Raw genomic sequence first — 21310 nt, forward strand, 5'->3', positions numbered from 1 at the left:
AGACAGGCTCACCTATCCTATGGTTGATTATACCTTTTCCTCTTCATGTTCAAGATGTCGAATGAATAGAAGAATTGAACATAATTAAAATTATATGTACACTTGAAAGAGTCTTTCCACCAAACTTTTTTTTGACTGAATGAAGCATCTACACTTGGTCTACGAGGCCAAAGTGGATGGTCCTGTGCATTTTAGATGGATGCATATGTTTAAGGGGTATAAATAACATAAATATATTAATATATTACATAAACTGCAAGTAACACCATTTTTCAGGTAACTCTAAACTTCAGCTGTTCTTTGTCAACTGTACATTCCGCATGTTTTCCATATCATAATTCAAAAAATGATAAATTCCAGTCAGTCTCATGGACTCAATTCCTGAGGTGGCCGGTTCGGTCCCACGGAAGTTTCCCACCGACCACCAGGGTAAATCGGGAAGCGCATACGGTGGCCAATCCAGATGTCCAGCATCCTTTGATTGTGTTCCCCATTTGAAGGAAAATTCTTACAAATACGCTATAACTGGAGATCGAACCGCATGTCCCTATGTCATAATCCGAATGTGTCCTACCGTTGCACTATTACCTTGGGGACTTCCATATCATAATTCAAGAACTATGACTTTATGGTCTGAGAAACATATCAACACGCCAGAATTTGGAGCCGGTAAGTACTTCTTGAATGTTGATGGCTGAATGCTCCTTATATTTTCTCTATCAAATTGAAAGACTTCTTGGACAAGATCAATACGAAGTCAGAGGATATCGGTCTTATCCTGAGAAAATCCCTCTAGAGATTTTGAGAATAAAAAATAATAAAACAAAAGAGATGATTTCATGAGAGAAAGCATACCTCCTCTTTGGATCGTCAATTTTCTTTTATAATTCTATCTCGTAATGATGCTAATTATGATATTTATATTCATCAATCACAACGGTGGCCGATTATTATTATCTTTCCATTCAGCAACAACCTCACGATCTATTCTCTTAATAACGCTTTATAATATTAATGAGTATTATCACTCATTATTATTGACTGCGGTTATTGCACATGACTTCTTTCCAAAACTTCACTCTCTTTTCCTGAATCTCTACTTTTGATACTGCAAGCCATTTGGTCCTGAGTCTATTTCCTAAGTATTGATCTTTAAAGCCGAGTGCCATTTGGCTCCTAACCCAATTCTCGAGTACTTTTGACTTTGGCTCCAATTCTCGAGCACCTTATGATTCTGATTCTAATTCTCGAACACATTCTGACTCCGTCTTCAATTCCTGAGTACCCTATGACTCTGACTCCGATTTTACAAGCATCTTTTGGCCCTAGCTCTGATTCTCAAGCACCCTACAACTCCAATTATGATTCTCGAGCACATTTTGGTTCAGAGTCCGACCTCTAAGTGCTCTTTGACTCTGACTCTGACTCCTGAGCACCTTTTGATTTCATGTTCAAGCATTAAACATGCTATGTTTTCTCGAGCTCGACCATCGCATGAGCCCAATCCTTTTATCCCTATGGGCCCAATGCGAACGATCCATTTCTGATCATCACATATATGTTATTAAGAAGGAGTATCACGTATCATAATATATGTCTAGTTCTTCGTCATGTTTGATTTCAATATGTTTTATGGTCCAAACATGTATTTGATCCAACACATCCAGTTAGTCTGACTTATTTCGATTGACTCATTGACTGCGTCATGCGACTTAAAGGCCTCATGGTGTGAACACAGAAGAATATTTTGGAGCAACAATGAAAAAGAAAGCCACTATGAAGCATCGCGAAAAGATGGGCGGCGTAAATGAGTGTGAACTAGTCCCGGAAGAATCTTACAGGAAAGAGGCATAATAACACCAAGATTCGCTAAATCTTTAATTGCGCCTGCCTTTATAGCTGCTGCTCGTCTTTTTTGAGCTCTAGCTAATCTAGTTCAAGCACACCAGCAATCGTTGTTTTTGGCTTCAGACCATCGATTATGAGTGGAAATTACTTTGTTTTCTGGTTTTTGACTGTGATCTCAGCGGCGACGTCGCTCTCCTTCGACTTCTCCGGCTTCAGCAAGAACAGCTTGTCGAGCTTGGAGTTCCAGGGCGACGCGTCGCTGCAGGGCGCCGAGATCAACCTCACCAGCTACCCGATGCTTTACAGCGTGGGCCGAGCGGTGCACCGGGAGCCGCTCCGGCTGTGGGACGCCAAGACGCGGGAGCTGGCCGACTTCACCACCCGATTCTCCTTCGTCATCAACGCCTTCGACCGCTCGCCGGCGGCGCAGCACGGAGACGGCCTCGCGTTCTTCCTCGCGACGCGCCCCTCCACCATCCCGGCCTACTCCCGTGGTGCCTTCCTCGGCCTCTTCGGCAACAGCTCGCTCAGCGAGGGTGGGGTGAAGGCGGTCGCCGTGGAGTTCGACACCTTCCGGAACGCGTGGGATCCCTCCGCCGACCACGTCGGCATCGACGTCAACTCCATCGTCTCGAGAGCCGTGCTGGAGTGTAACAGCAGCCTCAAGGATGGGCGGAAGGCGCATGCGTGGGTGAGCTACAACTCCACCACCCACAACTTGAGCGTCTTCTTCACCTACGAATCGAACAGAACCTTCCGCGCCGGCGACTCCAGTCTTCACTTCATCGTCGATCTCAGAGACGAGCTGCCGGAGCTGGTGGAGGTCGGCTTCTCGGCGTCGACGGGCAACTTGACGGAGGCGCACAGCTTGCTGTCGTGGTCCTTCGACTCGAGCTTACGAGTAAAGTCAAACAGATGCCGAGTGGCACTCGAGGTCGGGCTGGTGACCGGGGCGGTGGTCTTGATGGCCGCGTCGGGTCTGATTTGGTTCATCTTCTTCCGGAAGAAGGCCTTGAGCTCCAAGGGGGAGGAAGTGGACGAGATAGAGTGCGACGAGATCATCGACGACGAATTCGAGAGAGCTGAAAGGGGACCGAAAAGGTACCCGTACGAGGAGCTCGCCGGCGCGACGAGGAACTTCTCCAAGGAAGGCAAGCTGGGAGAGGGAGGATTCGGGTCGGTGTACAAAGGCTACCTCAAGGATTTAAAGCTGGACGTCGCCATTAAGAAGATCTCGCGGGGGTCGAAGCAGGGGAGAAAGGAGTACGTCTCCGAGGTCAAGATCATAAGCCAGTTGAGGCATCGGAACCTGGTGCAGCTGGTGGGCTGGTGCCACGATCGTCGAGACTTCCTGCTGGTCTACGAGTTCATGCCCAACGGAAGCCTCGATTCCTATCTCTACACCGCGAAGAAGACGATGGAGTGGCCGGTAAGGCACAAGGTCGCGCTGGGCCTGGCCTCTGCTCTGCTTTATCTCCACGAGGAGTGGGAGCGGTGCGTGGTGCACCGCGACATCAAGCCCAGCAACGTCATGCTGGATTCGGCCTTCAACGCCAAGCTCGGGGACTTCGGGCTCGCCAGGCTCGTCGACCACGACAGCCACTCGCAGACTACGGTGTTGGCCGGCACCATGGGCTACCTGGCGCCGGAGTGCGTAACCACCGGCAAGGCCAGCAAAGAGACCGACGTGTACAGCTTCGGCGTGGTGGCGCTGGAGATCGCGTGCGGGAGGCGGCCGATGGAGCCGGCGGAGGAGAAGGGCAAGGTGAGGCTGGTGGAGTGGGTCTGGGAGCTGTACGGAAGGGCGACGGTTCTGGAGGCGGCCGACGCGAAGCTGCAGGGGAAGTTCGACGCGAGGCAGATGGAGTGCTTGATGGCGGTGGGACTGTGGTGCGTTCATCCGGACTGCAACCTCCGGCCGACGATCAGGCAAGCCATCAACGCGCTCAACTTCGAGACGCCGTTGCCGGAGCTTCCGCCGAAGATGCCAGTGCCGATCTACTTCGCGCCGCCGGTGGAGCTGGTGGCGGCGAGCTTCACCCACACCTCGTCGCTCACGGACTCATCGATGGTGAACTCTTACGTGACGGATTCTTCCAACTCCATTTTAATGAACGCGGATGCAGTGAAGCCGCAGAAGACTGAAGCGACGCCAAAATGTGATTAGAATTACAACAATCGGCATGTGTTCTTCCCTGATTAGCTAAGAACAATGTCGTATATCTGTATCTGATCGTATTTGAACTTTTATTATCATGCATTTTTTTTTTGTACTTCTCTTCAAATCATATGTTTCTTTCATGAATTGGACCTACTACTCTACGCAGAGTGACAGAAAACATTAGTGATTGTTGAAAGTTGTGAACCTCAACTTGAGACTTCGTTGCATCATTTCAAGGATTAATGATAATAGATTTGTTGGGGGTAAAACATCCTGTATCATGGAGCTTAGAATCATATTACATCTTTTGCATTATCATTGCTTATTCACACTTTCACATGTACACTTTTTATACTTCAACTATCACAATACTCATCATTTTAAGCGTTCATACACAATTCTAGGTCTAGTTGTGGTAACTTAGCAAGAGCATGGACCAAGGTTGAAGGCTTTAACAGTTTAAGCTCTTGGTAATTTACCTCCTCTATTCTTTCATTTTCATCTTTAGGGAAGAGGTGAGGATTGTTTATTGAGAAAAATCCCTATTAGGGTTAAGCTGGATTAACTTGGGGAGAGCTTCTTCTCGTTTGAGTCAAGGCATTATCCTATTGAAAACCTCAACCTATATAGGCTTATTCTATTGCCTCATTTTAAGAGGTAATGACAGTATAGATTTGCAACAATTACACATTTAACGCATACATTCCATCTTTCGTGTTAACATTGCATCTTTCGAGTAGATTTTCTAACATTTTAAGTATGTTTGTGAGAGAATTTAGTACCATATATTGACCCCTCTCTAGTCAATCATACACAATCCTACATTATATAGTGCATTATCAAAGTCAACACAGTTCCCTGAGAACTTTTGATAGCCAAGATAGCAAAAGAGAGAGAGAGAGAGAGAGAGAGAATGAGAATCTCTATTGCAAGAAGGACAAGAGAAGTTCCATACCCCATAAGAATTTTTAAAATCTAACAAATTCTACTCAATTATGACTTGGTATAGTGTGATAGAAAAGGTTAGAGAACCACTTCTATGCTTTCTGATTATCCTAAATTTGATTTATTATTATTATTTTGGTTAGGCAAATGGATCAGTCATCTGCCTTTTTCACAGCTGACAGGCTTCTAAGTCGACTATGGAAGCGGCCAGTAAATAGCACTAATATAACCAATTCCTAATCAACTCACAGAAGTAAACCTCCATACAGTAGATTTTTGAATCTCTCTTTTCTTCCAAATTGTTGATGCTCACAGTTTAGTCATAATTGGATCAACTTTCTGCATCCTCTAATCTGATCAGCTTCAATCCTCCCCCATGGTGAGGTGGTATTCACGGCATACCAAGTTAAATGAGATGCACATCACCACAAGAGAATCATAGAAAAACCTAGTTTTAAATCCCTAACTAGTATAAGAGATTTCTAACTCACATCATCCTAACTTGGCTTCTCAGTCTTGGACAAGGAAGGGCATGAGAAAGAAAAGGATCTGATGCACTCTTCCCTGTTGTCTTTGTAACCAAAGAAACCACTAAAAACTTCATTTTGATAAAAAGAAAAATCCAGAGCTAATAGATTTAGCTACTCCTAAATGCTATTTGAGCATTAGCACATATTCGCGCTTGCCCAAGATCAAATACAGGAGATGCCTGTCTAAAACATTGGGCATATTCAGATAAAAATAAAAACTAAAATGTATTTGTAGTCCTAAGTGGAAAGATCAGAAGCAAGTTTCAAGGAACATAGAATTGACATGTATATAACTATATGCATTTTTCTCATCATATGCATCCTTTAATAGTTCAATCCTTTTTGCATGATTATCTGAGATGCCAAAGCCCAATCAAAACTGACTACACTCCAAGATCACATGTAATACTGAATTGCAAGTGCCATCATGTTCTACACATCTGTTTGAACTTTGAACAATAATTCTATGTTTCAACTGTTATATCCTAGCAAAGATTTCATTTTCTGGTTCCATGTAGTGCAATAGAAAGTAATTCCATGAAATCAGCCATATCATGTAATGACTATGGCTGAATGGCTTAGGAGACTGAAGAGAACTCTATCACAAATTTGCAATTGTTAGTTCATGCACACCTATAGATTGGAACCATTAACGATAAATGAAAAAAAAAAAGTCTATATCTGCACAACTATAGTTCATGCTCAGAATCAATAATGCCTATATTTGCTAAGATGCTCATAAGAAGATACTTTAGGAAAACCTTGGAGGAGGAGAAACCAGCAGATGATAATCAAGATCCAGCATTGGGGAGGGCAGCCATGAAGGCGCTATAAGAGGACTCAAGGTCAAAGTTGAGTTGGCGGGCCTGTTGCTCGGTGAGCTCTTCGGCGGCACCCATCTTCGCCAGTTGCGCAAGCCAGTCGCGGACCTTAGTACGGCCCTCGAAGTCCGGGGGGAGTAGGCCGTTGCCAAGCTTGGCAAGGGAGGTGGACAGATCGGAGAGAAGGGGGTGAACCTGGTCAACAGCGACCATGTTGAGTTTGACGGAGTCCATGGCGGTGATGAAGTGCTGGACGCATTCTGCGACGGCAGCGGTGGAGGCGGAGAGGCTTCCCGAGGCGGCAGCGGCGGCACGGTGCTCGACGGTGGCGGGAACGCCGGAGACAAAGAGGCGGTTGATGGCGGCCGGGGCATCGAGGCGGTAGGCGTCCGCAAAGCGGTCGAGGGAAGGCACGGCGCCGCGGAGGGCGGAGTGGAGGGTACGGAACTGGGCGATGAGCTTGAGGCACTCAGCCTCGTACTCGGCGGAGGGGACGAGGTCGCGGACGTAGGCCTTCTCCAGCTTCTCGGTGGTCTTGATGATGGCGTACAGGTCCGCGAAGCTGTCGTACATGTCGCGCTCCCGCTTGTCGCGCCACAGCTTCACCTCCTCCATCGCCGGTCGGTGGCTCTTCCCCCTTTTCCGATCGATTGCTTCTCCGCCTTCTTCAATTCGCTACGATCGAATCCGATCAAGCGGAAGCCGAACGAGAATGGGGAAATTTGGGGGACGACGGGGACGGGGACCGCGTTAAGCTACGAAGACTTGGGATTCAATCCACGAGTAATTTTAAGTCCAATCATGCGGTTGATCGTGCGTTCACTGGTATTGCAAATCTTACGGTATCAGATTTTTTGACCGATTCTTTTGTTCTTTTTTTTTATTCTCGTCCAAGTCTTTTTGTTATTATTATTTTTGTCCCGCTAAAATTCTCTCTTTTGTAAAAATGCTGTCGGCCTCGGCCTCTCTTCTTTCTTACGGCTGATATAAAATAAAATTTTAATTGAATAAAATAAAAATTATATATTTTAATACCTAAATTTATTTTTAATTTTTAATACACTTAATAATTTAATAAATAAATAGAAGGTAAAATTATAATATTCTCGTTTGAATAGAAATAGATGAGCACTATCATTTTATTTTTATTTAAAAAGTATGAAATGTAAAATAACCATAATCTCTACCTGGATTTGGTTGAAACTAGTGTTTATACCCTGGTGAGTCTACAGACATCACGGCAATACTTTGGCTGCAAAATAGTAGCCTCAGATTGTGAAGAATATCTATAGCAAAAATTAAAAAGGCAGCTTTCTTTTTTATTTATCATCGAAATAGTATTTCATTCTATTTCAATTTATTTTTATTTTTAAAAATACTCTAATTATGATTTATAATTATTATAATATAGATATTTTAATTTTAATGAATATTAATATTTTATTTTTGATTGATATTAATTATATTATAATGTAGCTGTTATATATATTGACAGTTGTTATATAGCAGTAATTAATCCTACAGTTATGATAATGAGCACAAGTGAAAAGACATTTTTTTTTGTTTTACTGAATTATCAAATGGATGCATTTCTTTTAATCAAAGGATGTCTCATTCCTTATAAAATTACACAATTATCTTTTAGTACTTTCTCATTGTTATCTTATCTCTTGTCTAGATCAAACGTATTGTAAAGCTTATATCATAGTTGCTACATAGTTATAATATGTAGTTGCAGTTCATGACTATTATAATTGAGCTGCCACATGTACAATTATAACATATACAGTTATGTAGTTGCCACATAATTGTAGTAATTAAGGGTTCATAGCTGCTACAATATTAAATTTTTTAAAATCTAAAATTGTTCAGAGTTTTAAAAAAAGATTTAAATGTTTTTTTGAGTCTGAAATTGGATCGTTACAAATTATACTCCATAATCAGTTATAGATCTCTAAACAAGTGTCAATTTGATATATTATGTATTCCGTGCGTGGTTCAACTTGAGTTCAAAGTTATGATATTTCAAGTTTAGATTTAACATTTACGTTGTAACAATTACGATTTTATAGTTGTCACAATTAACCTATCACGTTGTTATTATACAGTTGTAGCAGTTGTAATTTTGTAACTGCTACAACGTGAATGTTAAATTTTAAATTTTGAGAGTCCATAACTTTTAATTCGGTGAGATAGCAGTTCAGTTTAGGCCGGACAAGGAGAGGTGGAGGTAGCAAAGACTGAAGTGAGTGAGGAATGTGGTGGTTTCGGCGGATGGGGGCCCAACGACAGGGGCGGCAACCTTAATGATGATCAAGGACGAATCTACATAGGGGTTGACGAGGGTCATGACCTCTTCTCCCCCTCTCATTAATAATATTAATATATTATTACTATTATATAGAATTAATTGGTTGACTTAAAGAACTTTGAATCATTTCAAATCAAAACTAATGTACTTCTACAAACCTCCCTAATGTATTCGTGTCCTCATATCTGAATTTGATAGCATAAATTGAGAATAATGAATTTTTGAACTGGCAAAATAAAAATTTAGACACGCATGCAAACCTATTTAATATTTCATAAAAAGAAGGAAGTGGTATAATGGGAATGTGATAGGTATTTTTGAAATTGTGAAAGTTAGATATGTGAAATGATAATATTGAAATTTACTCACGCTTGAGTAAAATGCGGTTGAAATAAACTTCTCAAAAATTAACCAAAAGGAAAAAAAGGGACACAACAACACGTGCATTTGAGTAATTAAACTATCTCGCGCATGTAAAATGGTAGGGTTCTTTTCATATAGTGAGGTTTCGAATCACTGATGACGTTGAGGTCTGACCTATCAATGTTTTTTAAATTTATCTAGCGTATTAATAAGACCGCGTGAGTTGAATATGTGGATCAATAATAATAATGATAAAATCATGTCGTGCATGGCAATTAAATCATACGTACTTGAGAAAGCAATCAAAGTCGTGCTGAGGGCCAAGTTGGACTGTGGCAGAGGAGCAGCTTGTGAGAGAAGCGTGTGAGGTGGACAGTGACACGGCACCGACAACTGTGCTTCATTTATCATTATTTCATCGCCATCGTATCCATCAAATTCCTTTTGGCAGGAGCAGGAGAAATAGTGACAGAGACCTCACCTCAGCTGCCTAAAGCAAACTCAGGAATATTAATTACTTAAACTCCTCATTCTCAAGCAGCTAGCAGCCATGGAGGAGCATTGGATGCATCATCAGTAGGAAACTAGGAAGGATCCACTACTACTCCTCATGGGCTCATGGTTTGGCTCCCTCGTCTCTCCTCTCAGGAAGCTTTGGCTCACCTTGCGTTCTGCTCGCAGCAGGAAAAATAGTAAACATTAATTAATTTTTGGTTATTAATTTAATCATATCCCAGCTGTGTTTTCATGCATGTTCTCATCGCTTTGTTATAATTTCTGCTACTGCTCGACTGAACTAGCAGAGACGAAGGGGATTTCTATCCTGTACGAGGACGTGAAGTCCTGTCAGTACGAGGATGTGCAGATCTTGTGGTCGATCCTTGTCGAATCATCTCATTCTCCTTCTGCCAGATTGAAGCAGTGATGATCTCATCTGCGAGTAGATTAATATATAACTTATGTATCAGAGGATATCGATCAGCTTCAATTCTCCCTCGTCTCCGTGATGCTTTCTTTGTCTGTAATAGCTAGTTTCACTGTAAAAAAGACTAGTTTTTAATAATTTTCCTTTAAAAAAAAAAAAGGAAGAAGAAGAAGAAGTTGAGTATAATGTCTTCTGTTCTTATACGTTTGCAGAAAAAAAATGCTTTAATTCATCGCAGTTAATACTCTGTCGGTCGCCATATTATTATTATTTTTAATTCGGCTCGTGATTCATGAGGCAATGATTTAAGACATAGTCAGAAAAGGAAAAAAAATCTAACAGATTGATACTGTCTTGCTTTTTTTTTCTTTTTCCTTTTTTGGAATCGAGGTGCTTACGTCCGAATCTTTCAGAGACATAAATTAAATCTTTAGGTTCAACTATAAATATCATTTTTTTCTCCATTAAAATGTTGTTTAGTCTCTCGGTGACTTCTCTTTCTCATTTTTTTTAAAAATTTAATCAACATACTAGTCTTTTCTTTTTTATTTATTTATTTACATTTAATATTATTGTCTATCATTCAAACTACTAATCAAATTTCACAAACAAGTACCCTTTAAAATCTTTTAAATCATTAATTTATATCAAAATCTTTTAAATCATTAATTTATATCAATATAAATCTAGAGCACATGCTTGTGCACACTTAGAGATCGACCTCTATAATATTTGCCTCAATATTATTTTACCACTATATACAACATCTATGGGGCCATATGTTCTCTTACTTAGATAGGTCCTAAATGGAATCTTAAAAAAGTAAGTCAATTTTTAACAAAAAAAACCTCTCTAAGTCTATAGAATCATTCTATATTCTTTTTCTTGTATTAATTTTGATCGATTTAATTTAGCTTAAAATAAGTTTTTTTAGCTTAAATAGGTCAAATTTAAAAAACGAGATGTATTCACTAGATCTTGTAGAGTTTTTATTATATATATTAATTTTGACCAATTTAGCTTTACTTGACTTCAAAATTATTTTAAAAGTTAAAGTGAATATAACAAAGATATTATTTTTAAATTTATGCAATTGAAGTTCACGTATAGGTACATAAATCTAAATTAATTTAAATTCAAAAATAAAGTCGTATAATAATCCATCAGTTTTTAGGCATAATAGAGTACTTCTTTATGAAATTGAAAAAATGATTTTGCATTGTGATTGCAGGAGGAAGATCGATGATGGTTGACTTGATAATTTCAGTTCAGTTGATATTAAATGGAAAGTTTTCTATCCAAAATTAAATATTTTAAATATTATTGATAGTCTAGTGTAAATTATTTTTAATAAACTTTCAAAAGCATTATCAATGTTTCATCATAATTTTTCTCTAGTCATATAGTCCATCGACAAATATAATTATGATATATTGTGTTTATTAATATACATGATACTAATTATGGATGATTAATCATCAGAATTTCTAACTAAAACTATATTTTAATTAATATGTTATACTAAAACAACTAAAATATAATTACTTTAACTTATATAAATAAAATAAAACCTAGCTATAATATTTTAATATGGGTGATTAGACACATGCATTCATAATATTTATAATAAGTATCATTAGCTATATCCATCTAACCTCTTTTTTTAACATAATTATATTTTGACTAAAATATATTAATTTGTTTCAAATCTAGAACAAATTGGTGTTGCCAAATTTGGAAGCAATCTAATGATGTTGACATATGGGATGGTGATAATTTGTTTCTTATTTTAGTAGTGGTTGTTTACTTTTGATGGAAATAATCCGTATTAAATGTGATGTTTGCTCTTCCATTTATTGTAGTTAGAGGATGATGTCATAACTCTATTGTAAATGAACAAGATTTAAACCTATGAGTGTATAGTTAGTTTGAAACTATGGATTCTAGTATATAGTGTTAGAACAATGTCCAACCTCATACAATGACATTAGAGACATTTTGTGATCCCATTAAGTGATATTAGAGTTAAAGTTGGATGCCAAATAGGGCAATTAGCATGAGAAAATAGGATTATAAATAAGCCAATTCGAGTTAAATTTTATATTGTTCAAATTTGTTTGATAAAATAATCGAGCTAAATCAAGTAGAGCATAAAATGAATTAAATAATTGAAATGATTGTTCAAGCTTGGTTTAATTATTTTTTATGAGCATAGTTTGATTCATTTAGATGTTATCGAGCTCTAAATTCAAATTTATTTGATTTTTTAAAACTTTCATATTTTTAAATTTATTTAGTTGATTAGTGAATTTGTTTGTTTATTTATTATATTAATAAAATTTTTATTAATGAACATAATTCACCATTTCTATTTAATATTGATCTGGTATATATTGAACGAATATAAATAAACTTTTATCAAGTCGAACATCAAATTTATTCACGCCTAAAGTTATAGGCCGAGCCTAAAGCGGTTTAACTATGAATAATAATGAGTAAATTTATGAAATGTAATTAGAGGGTGTAGAAGTGTGCAAGATGAAAGTTGTTTTTTCTATTCAATTAAGGCTTCTATAAAGAAGGGCTCGTATAATTATTATTATTTTTATTCCTTTAGACTTGGATTTTCTATGAATCTCATTATGTTAAATTACATAAAATATTTTTATTTTATTTATTTCAAAAGTTAATTAAGAATGAAAATTAATTTTGTGAGAGGAAATTGGTGACAAACTAATAATTTATTACGTCACCTTGTAATGGTGTCATGGAATTATGGCATCCATCCGCCCATTGGGATTATCCGAATCCGCACCACTCGTTCTTGCTTCCGCGGCACGATGACGACGGCGGCAGCGCCTGCTCGGCGGCTTCTCATCTACGGATGTTCGGCGCTGGGGGCGGCTCCGGAAGCTCGCCCAATCTCCTTCACGCATTGGAGCACAGCCAGTGAAGCCCGTCGACGGCGATCCTTGCAGGTCGCAGCAGCCTCGCCTCTCCGGCCCGGTTCATCTCTCCCTCCTTAGTACATCTAGAACTAGATCTAGGTCTAAATAAATAGTTGGATCGGGGGAGGTCTTGGCGAAAAATTGACAAAATAGAGAGGCACTTTTGGATTATGACTCGATTCCGATGACTTTCGTCGAGATTTCAGCTACTCAAGACGTTTCTTCAGTAATCGGCACATGCCGAGATCTTGAGCAGTATCGTAGGAATACACTCTTTTGTTTGTATGTGCGTGCGTTTTTCTTTGAATTTGATTTCTTTTGGGATAGTTCCATACCTATAGCTTAATTAGATGAAAACAAATACACTATGCATAACAAACAAGAAGACAAAGTTCTGGAAGGGAAAAAAAATCATGTCTTTGGTGAGAATATAAGGTCAACCTGTCGCTAGGTATAGAGTAACTGCGAACAAGATAAAGGACATTAGCATCTTTTTTATCTCGGCGGGTCAAAGACAATTTGGAAGCCTATTTTTTTTCCTTGACACGAAATAAAAAAAAAACACACACACACACACACGGAGAACTCAAGAGAAAGTATGAGAAAGAAGCACTTCATAAGTGTGGAATTTCAGTTGGTAAGAGGAAGAGGGGGAACACTATCAATTGCAGAATTGCTAGAGCAAGCTCAAACACTAAAAGTGATCAGGATATTTGTTCTATAGGCAATTGAAGCCATCAATAATTGTTCTATGGGTGGGCGAACCATTCTGTGCTGTTATTTTCCTTTTTAAATCTCATTTCCTTGATAACCTGTTAAGATGAAAAGTATTATTAGCGTCTCTCTTTGTGCACTTGAACTACTGATTCAAATAATTCTCCTATGTATTTTGCAGCAAAAAGAAGTGGGAAGGTTCTACCTTTGAGGGCTAGCTTTTGGGATTCCATTAAATCTGGGTAACTGAAAATGTACAATAGCTTTACAATCATAAGTTAGCATGTATCTCTTTTAAGAAAGTGATGCTCTTAGTTCCATGCCTTTACTATTTTATTTGACGCTTGCACTTGATAATCCTTAAAAGTTGCTGGTCTCTGATGCTTCCTAAATTTTACTGTTCTACTAAATTTATCATTTTTACTCATCTTCTTGTTGGTTTTATTTTTCCTTCAGCTAGATATCTGGGAAAAACTAACTGTGTGATATTTCACGTTAGGAAGTACTTCCTGATAAGAGATTCTGTTTTGAACTATTAAGTTTCTGGTTGTTTTGCTGGTATTCAAAAGTAATGAAGTTGAATGAATTGGTTTTCAATGTCTCTCAAACCACATTATAATTTTGAGTTATAGAATTTCAAATTAATATTATTATAAAAGTTTAGTTTAATCACGGATTTTGAATCCAAACTGCCTAATTGATTGCTTACTAAAACTTCTTTTTAAATATAAATCTGCAGCTGGAAGGATTTTTGAGGTACCCCAACATGCATTCAATAAGACATTAAAAAGGGACAAAAAAACTTGAATGAGTTAATCTGACATGAAAATTCAGGCCCTCTGAATCAACACACACTCACAGGCACAAGTTCATTGAAAATTTCAAATTAAATGACCAAAATTGAACAAAATTATCTGGAAAGAAGTTGTTCAACACCCAACCTAACCAATTCACACCATTAGGCATTGCTAGGGTATGCAAAAAAACACTAGTTAGTTGGCTCAACTTGAATTTGATGTATATTTATTTCAAGTCGAGTAACCTATTTTAATTCTTAAATTTGTGATCTTTGTTTTTAAATTTTATGATCAATAAAAAGGATTGACACAAGCTTCTGATTTGATCGTGCATTAGAGAGAAAAATCTATTCGGTCTATAAGATTTGTGGTCATGTGAAAGAAAATCTTACTTGAAACCAATTATAACTCTGGATTTGGATGATTTCTCCCAATAAAAAAGGTCATATTTCACCCAGGTAAGATATTTAATTGTAGGTAATTCAAATGAAAATTTTACAAATCAATTTGGAAATGTCAATCTCAAAATCCTTCATTTTACAGTTCCTTTTTTATGTCTTCTTATTCTAAGCACCTTTAAACTATATGATGGACCATACTTGTCCAGGATACATTGATCAGTAGCTTAGCGTTTAGGTTTTTTCTTGCAGTTTGACTTATTTCTGGTAGGATCAACTATTTTCTAAGTTTTATCTTGGAAGTTAGCATGCCAAGATGGATTTATAAGGCTACTAGGAAAGATGAAGTAGAAAAAAATTCGGTAGCAATCAAGTATTCTATTATTATTTCTTGAGATGATATGAACATGTTTATAAGTAACTAATATATCATGTAGATAGACGAGTTGAATGAATTAGAAAGGAAAATGTAATAGGTGTTTGACAGATCAAAGAAAATCTAGTCAAGTAATAAAAAATAATTTATTGACATGAATATAACTAGTAGCCTTATGTAAAGCTCGATTGAGGTTAAAGATATCCACGTATTCAACCCCAAATAGTTGAGACTTGAGACAAACTGACAGTACCAAAATGGAACCAAGATTGACACTAAGAAAATCTAATGCAGAGAATTACAAGTGGAAAATTTTTATTAACTGAAAATTAAGGACTAATGGGGACCACGACTTATACAGACAACCCTAATGAAAATTTTTATTGATGATACCTAGTATGGACCTGAACTAGGTTTTTATTCCAATACTAATTGATGTAGCACTAGAATCAAACTATGTGTCACATAGAAGAGATCTCACACAGAAGATGAAAGTGAAAATTTCTTATTGATTGAAAACCAAGATTGCATTAGCAACTATGACATTTATAGATTCAACTCTAATAAAAAAAGTAGGGAAATAAGAAACTTGGAAAATACAATTATCCATTTTAATTGCTCTAAATTGCAAATTGACAAATTCAAATAGACTAATTACCAAACAATTTGAATTATTGCCAAATGACTCGTATTGGAATTTAAAACTTAGCATTTAATTATTTTTCAATTTGATTATTTTTCCGCATAATAGACATTTGTTGATATGAAGATGAAATGTTTGGAGTTTACATCATTTTTGGTTTTTGTTGTTAAATTTACTTGAAACATTTAGATGACCCTTGCATGCTGATTTATGCTTTCTCAACATTCATTGTAGCTCCACCTAACTATTCTTGATACTACAGCTTCTTGAAGGATAATACGACGCAAGTTGTTGAGCCAACATCAAACTTTATAGAAGAGGAAGATACCTTGCCACAAGAGATAATTCTTCTAGAAAGCACTCAATCAGATGGAACACTTGAACAAATCATGTTTTCTTCAGCAGGAGATGTGGATGCATATGATGTACAAGCTTTATGTGATAAGGTACCTTCGCATGGGAAGAATCTTTATTTTCCTATTTATGTACTGTGTTCGTCTCTGATATCTGATGTTTTGATTTCTTACATATTTTCTCAACTTTGCCTTTTAACTTTTTTGATCTAACTACATATTTTTATGCTTCAAGTATACTTTTCTCAAATAGTTGGGACAAACATGTCTGTATGAAGATGTTGTTAAGACTTGAAAGATACTTTATAGCTTATTCTGACAAATATAACTGTCTTTTCTCTTTAAACTTCGTGGTTGAAATTTTAAAATGAGAGGCAACATGACCTTCCAGTGGGATGCTGCAAATTGTACTGAGTCATTAAAATTAGCTAGTGTGGTTGTACTATCTTGTAGCAGATGCCAAACTTGATGTGAATTGAATAGGTTGCTAAATAATTTGAAGCATATTTGTTTTATTCAGGTAGGATGGCCTCGCAGACCACTAACAAAAATAGCAGCATCTTTGAAAAATAGTTACCTGGTGGCTACACTTCATTCAATATGTCGGGCTCCAGGTTCAGGTACTTAAATATTTCTAGCTCCTTGTACATGTTTCTTCATCAACTAGCTGACTTGTTGTTCGTTTCCTTTTGAATATCTGTTTGTTGTGATTTATTATTTCAATTTTCTTACCATACTTGTCAAAGTTATTTGACAGAGGAAAATGATGAGAAGATACTTATTGGCATGGCTCGTGCCACCTCTGATCATGCATTCAATGCCACAATATGGGATGTCCTTGTTGATCCATCCTACCAGGTGAGATTCATTTGTATATATCTGCAGAATGCAGATAGGACTTTTGATTTTCACAACTTGAATGATTCCCTTCTCATGGATGAAGCGAGGATCGCTAATCATCATATGATTCCATTGTGTTACCTGTAGCTAATGTCCCAAATGTTGATCCATGTGACATGACACTATAAATTGTACTCACATGACTCGACTTGAAGCTAACACAAATATGAGCATTAACCAAAATAAAGTAACCAAACATCCAAACAATTATATTTCAATTAAAATTAATTTAAAGTATATTGACAATTAAAAAAGAAGTTAAATAGTCAAATTGACTACTACGGAAAAAAGTATAGAGAAAGTGAAAAAATAAAAAAGTCAATTGAACAATAAACTCCATTGATCCACTTGTCTCAAAGCAAAACTCATATCCCAATTTGACTCTCTAAGCACTCACTTTGCTAAACCAGAGTTATAAGATGCCATTTAGGGAAATAGCTAGCACGAATATGTAGTAGTATGTAACAATATGACTAGAAAAATAAATGTAAGTAGCAAATCATGAATCTATATAGCAAACATGAGGTATCATTATCACATTTCTAACTCTTATTTAACTTTTTATCTTTTCATAGCTTGCTCATACTGGACCTGCAAGTTATTCCCCCTGCACTCTTAAGTAGCCAGAGTGGTACACTGTGCACACTTAACACTGATACAATCGCTCTAATACAACAACCATGCACACATTGCCAATCGATTAAATGTGATTAATGGCAATATAATGCTCATGGTTGCAAGCCGTCTAGCTAGCCTAAGTCTTTATAAGCATATTATACATAAGCACAATAATTGTTAAGCTAATAATGATATGACATGTAAATTAAGCAACTTCTAAAGACATGCAACTTAAGCACATGCATGCATATTATAGCATGTGACATAAAAATTTAAGCATAACATAACATATGACATGAAAATTTAAACATAACATATGAAAATTTAAGCATAACATAACATATGAGATGCAAATTTAAGCATAAGCATGGGTATATATGTATGGCATATACAAAAGATAGCATAAAAGTCAAAGGACAAGAAATAACACAAGCAATTTAAGAGTAAAAATGTCAAAGATCTTTGTCCGATTACCTAGGATTTCTTCCAAAGTCCACCCTTGACTATAGCTTTGGGTATAAGTTAAGCTGTCCATCCCTTTAGTTATGTTGAAGATCCAGTATCTCATTTTATAGTGTACAGTTGCTAGCATATATAGCTGGTCATTATGGTGCCTGAATAAAAACCATAGGGATGATTTAACACTTAACTACTACCTCGATATGTTGTTGTCCCAATTGGTACAACAACAATAAATAGTCATAAAGACCTATTACAAGCCTTAAAATTTAGTCATTAACTTCTCAAATCATTACCCTAGCCTCTCCCCCTACTACCACACACACACAAGTGAAATTAGGAGCAAAGTTAGGACCTTGATACCTTGTCGTCCAAATTTGGACAGCAGCGATACATTCTGAACCTTGCCCCAATAAGCCGCTAAAGGTTCCAAATCGCATTGGACAAATTCAGCACACTTACAAGCCATTACCAAGCCCTCCTAGAGACCAAATGGAAGAATTTAGAGACTCTGATTCTAAAATACCACAACTAAGCAATTTAATTGAAGCTAATTGTTTCCCTACTACCATGGTGCAAACCCTATTATTATTGGAGGAAGGCCCTAACACGAAGGGCAAGGATCCTACCTCACTTGAAGTCCACCTAGATGAAATTCAAGAAAGGAAGTACAAACGAACTTCTTGATGTATATGCTGCCTTGAATGATCAATTTATGTTACCAATGATCTCAAGAGCGAATGGGTTTGCAGCACACCAGAATTGAGTAGCTGTCAATCTGACCACATCAAATGGGGGTGTTGCTGGAGTGCAAGGAATCAAACTGATCGAATGCTACCAGCATTGATTGGTTAAGTGGTCGCACAAGAAAGGTCACAGAACCGGGAGAAGCTTTGGTTTATGGGAAAATAGTATGGTTTCTGCTGATTGGGAAGAAATAGAAGGGGAAAGAGGAGTTGACTACTGACTGAAGCTTCAGCAGGTGGTTGGTTCCATGCTGAAGATGTTGCATGAAATAAAGATTCTGTGAGATGGCAAAGGCTAGTGTGAGAAGGTCAGTGAGGATGGAGTTAATCTGATTGCTCAAGAGGCAACAGAGCACGTGTCTGAGTGAGTTCAGGCAGGGAAAGAAGAACATGAGGGGAAGGAGGGGATTTAACGAGCAACATTATAAAAAAGCCTCTCCACTTGAGAAATTTACAAACTGATCCATTTTTTTAGGTTACATGGATGCTTACAGAAAAAAACTTGTGATTACAGAATCTTCTGTTGTTCGTGATGCATTCATAATGTTTTCTATGGATGTCTTTATCTGGGATTCATGAAGCTTGTAAATTTTGATGCTTTTCAGGGTCGTGGTCTAGGTAAAGCACTTGTTGAGCAACTAATCCGCACCTTGTTGCAAAGAGATATTGGCAATATAACATTATTTGCAGATAATAAAGGTATTATTTCTATATCCACTATCTATTTTTCATGTACATCCTATAAGCTGTGAGTAAAGCAATATTTTGAATTTTCAAAATTACAGTAGCACCAAAAATAGTTTGTTCCATTCACTATCTCTATGGGGAAAGAAGTAAAACAAACAGTTTATAGAAATTTACTTTAAACAAAAATGGACAAGCATCTTTCCTGTTTAAGGATAGATATAAAGTTATTAGTAATCTAGAAACACAGGGTGTATATGGTTATCATGAATTAGGATGATACATGATGAGTTTAAAATCTTTTATAGATTTAAGAGAATAGACTGATAAATTTGCTATGATCGAATGACAAAGCAACACAATCTTGAAAACTAATATAAGGTAGTGTAACAATTGTCTCAAACTATTACAGTATTGGCAATTTAATAATCTCATTTCTATCTATATTTTTCTAGAATTTTGAGGGAAGGAAACAACTAGGGAAATGAAGAGAGCAGGGAAGAAAACTAATAGAAAAAGGATTAGAAAATATTTTCCTTCTTTTAGTTTTCTTGCAGTAAATGAAATAAGTAGAGTTTTTTATTTGACCTTTTTCTTGGAATTGGAGGTAAGGAAAGAGGGGGGCAATCTTAAATTTTAAACTTTTATTTGTTAAGAATATGAAAAAATATATCTGAGAAGATAAAATAATTTTAAAGTATGAATTTGAGCTCCATTGGATGCAAAAATGTAGTTTAGGTCGAAATTGATGGAACTAATATAGAGGAAATGGGTAAATTTTTCTGAATCTTTTCCTTTTCTTCCCTTTTCGTCGCTAAAGCAAATGGAAGGAAGATATTATTTTGTACACTATCACTGTTTAGTCAAGGAGAAAATAAACAATCATTTGTTATCTAACCATTAAAAAAAGGTTAATATATAAACTCTATAAGGTATTTGAAACTTGTCAAATCTATCACAACATTTATTATATTTCAATAATAAAGCTATCACCTGTCACTTTTGTTTATTTGTTGCTAATGTAGCAAACACTAGCATCTACATCAATTACCAACTGAATTCCGTATTGGTTTAGAAAATTGTAACTTTCTTTACAAATGACACTAGACATTTCATTATAAACTCAAGAATACATAGATGACTAAAAGTGTACACTTATTATCATATAATTTGCCCTTAATTAGCAAAGGTCTTGTATATACATATGAGTCTAATTTTGTGACTTCGTAGATGAGAATCATTATGATCCATTTAAAAATCCGTGATATATTTAGAGAGTAACACTAGAAAAAATGGCTATTTGATGTTTCACCACGGATTCCATCTATGACGTCTTTTTAACATCACTTCTCTCGATAACCCTACTATGTATACTTTCTCAGTTTTTATTAACATGCATAACTATTACTTGCAGTGGTAGATTTCTACAAAAATTTAGGATTCGAAGCTGATCCCGAAGGCATCAAGGGCATGTTCTGGTACCCAAGATATTAGTGTCCCGAGTTAACGATTTTCTTTTTTTTTTCTAACTTGGAAATTAAATTACACGCCCCATAGTGTATTTATGCAGTGTACGAGTATGCGATAATGTGAATATGGATAATTTGATACTTCAAAACTCACTCTTGCTGGCATCTTTGCTTGCAATATGTATAAACATGTCGACTTAAGGGTCGTTTGGCATCTATGAAAAGTAAAATTTAATTGCACCCAGAGAAAAAAAGGTGTCATTTTGATGTTTACATAACGTATGTATTCTATTTAATTTAT

The 21310-nt window shown here is 36.9% G+C and overlaps 3 protein-coding genes across 3 annotated transcripts; 2 read left to right on the forward strand and 1 right to left on the reverse strand.

The window, feature by feature from the left end:
- Positions 1 to 1903: 1903 nt before the first annotated feature.
- Positions 1904 to 4162, forward strand: LOC141827565 (L-type lectin-domain containing receptor kinase IX.1-like). Its single transcript, XM_074714843.1, has one exon. It carries the CDS (start codon positions 1982 to 1984, stop codon positions 4013 to 4015), a length of 2034 nt encoding a protein of 677 aa, XP_074570944.1. The 5' UTR covers positions 1904 to 1981; the 3' UTR covers positions 4016 to 4162.
- A 1855-nt stretch (positions 4163 to 6017) lies between these two features.
- On the reverse strand, positions 6018 to 7023 carry LOC141827974 (vacuolar protein sorting-associated protein 28 homolog 1-like). The gene has a single exon (XM_074715324.1). The coding sequence runs from the start codon at positions 6918 to 6920 to the stop codon at positions 6276 to 6278; it is 645 nt and encodes a 214-aa protein (XP_074571425.1). The 5' UTR covers positions 6921 to 7023; the 3' UTR covers positions 6018 to 6275.
- A 5684-nt stretch (positions 7024 to 12707) lies between these two features.
- Positions 12708 to 21250, forward strand: LOC141826713 (histone acetyltransferase TAP1). Its single transcript, XM_074713995.1, has 7 exons — positions 12708 to 12910; positions 13748 to 13808; positions 16043 to 16226; positions 16654 to 16753; positions 16891 to 16991; positions 19462 to 19555; positions 20955 to 21250. Exons 1-7 carry the CDS (start codon positions 12745 to 12747, stop codon positions 21032 to 21034), a joined length of 786 nt encoding a protein of 261 aa, XP_074570096.1. The 5' UTR covers positions 12708 to 12744; the 3' UTR covers positions 21035 to 21250.
- The last annotated feature ends 60 nt before the right edge of the window (positions 21251 to 21310 follow it).

Source organism: Curcuma longa, chromosome 4 (assembly GCF_044706935.1).
Source record: "Curcuma longa cultivar G26 ecotype Majalengka, Jawa Barat chromosome 4, ITB_CL_G26_1.1, whole genome shotgun sequence".
NCBI lineage: Eukaryota > Viridiplantae > Streptophyta > Magnoliopsida > Zingiberales > Zingiberaceae > Curcuma > Curcuma longa.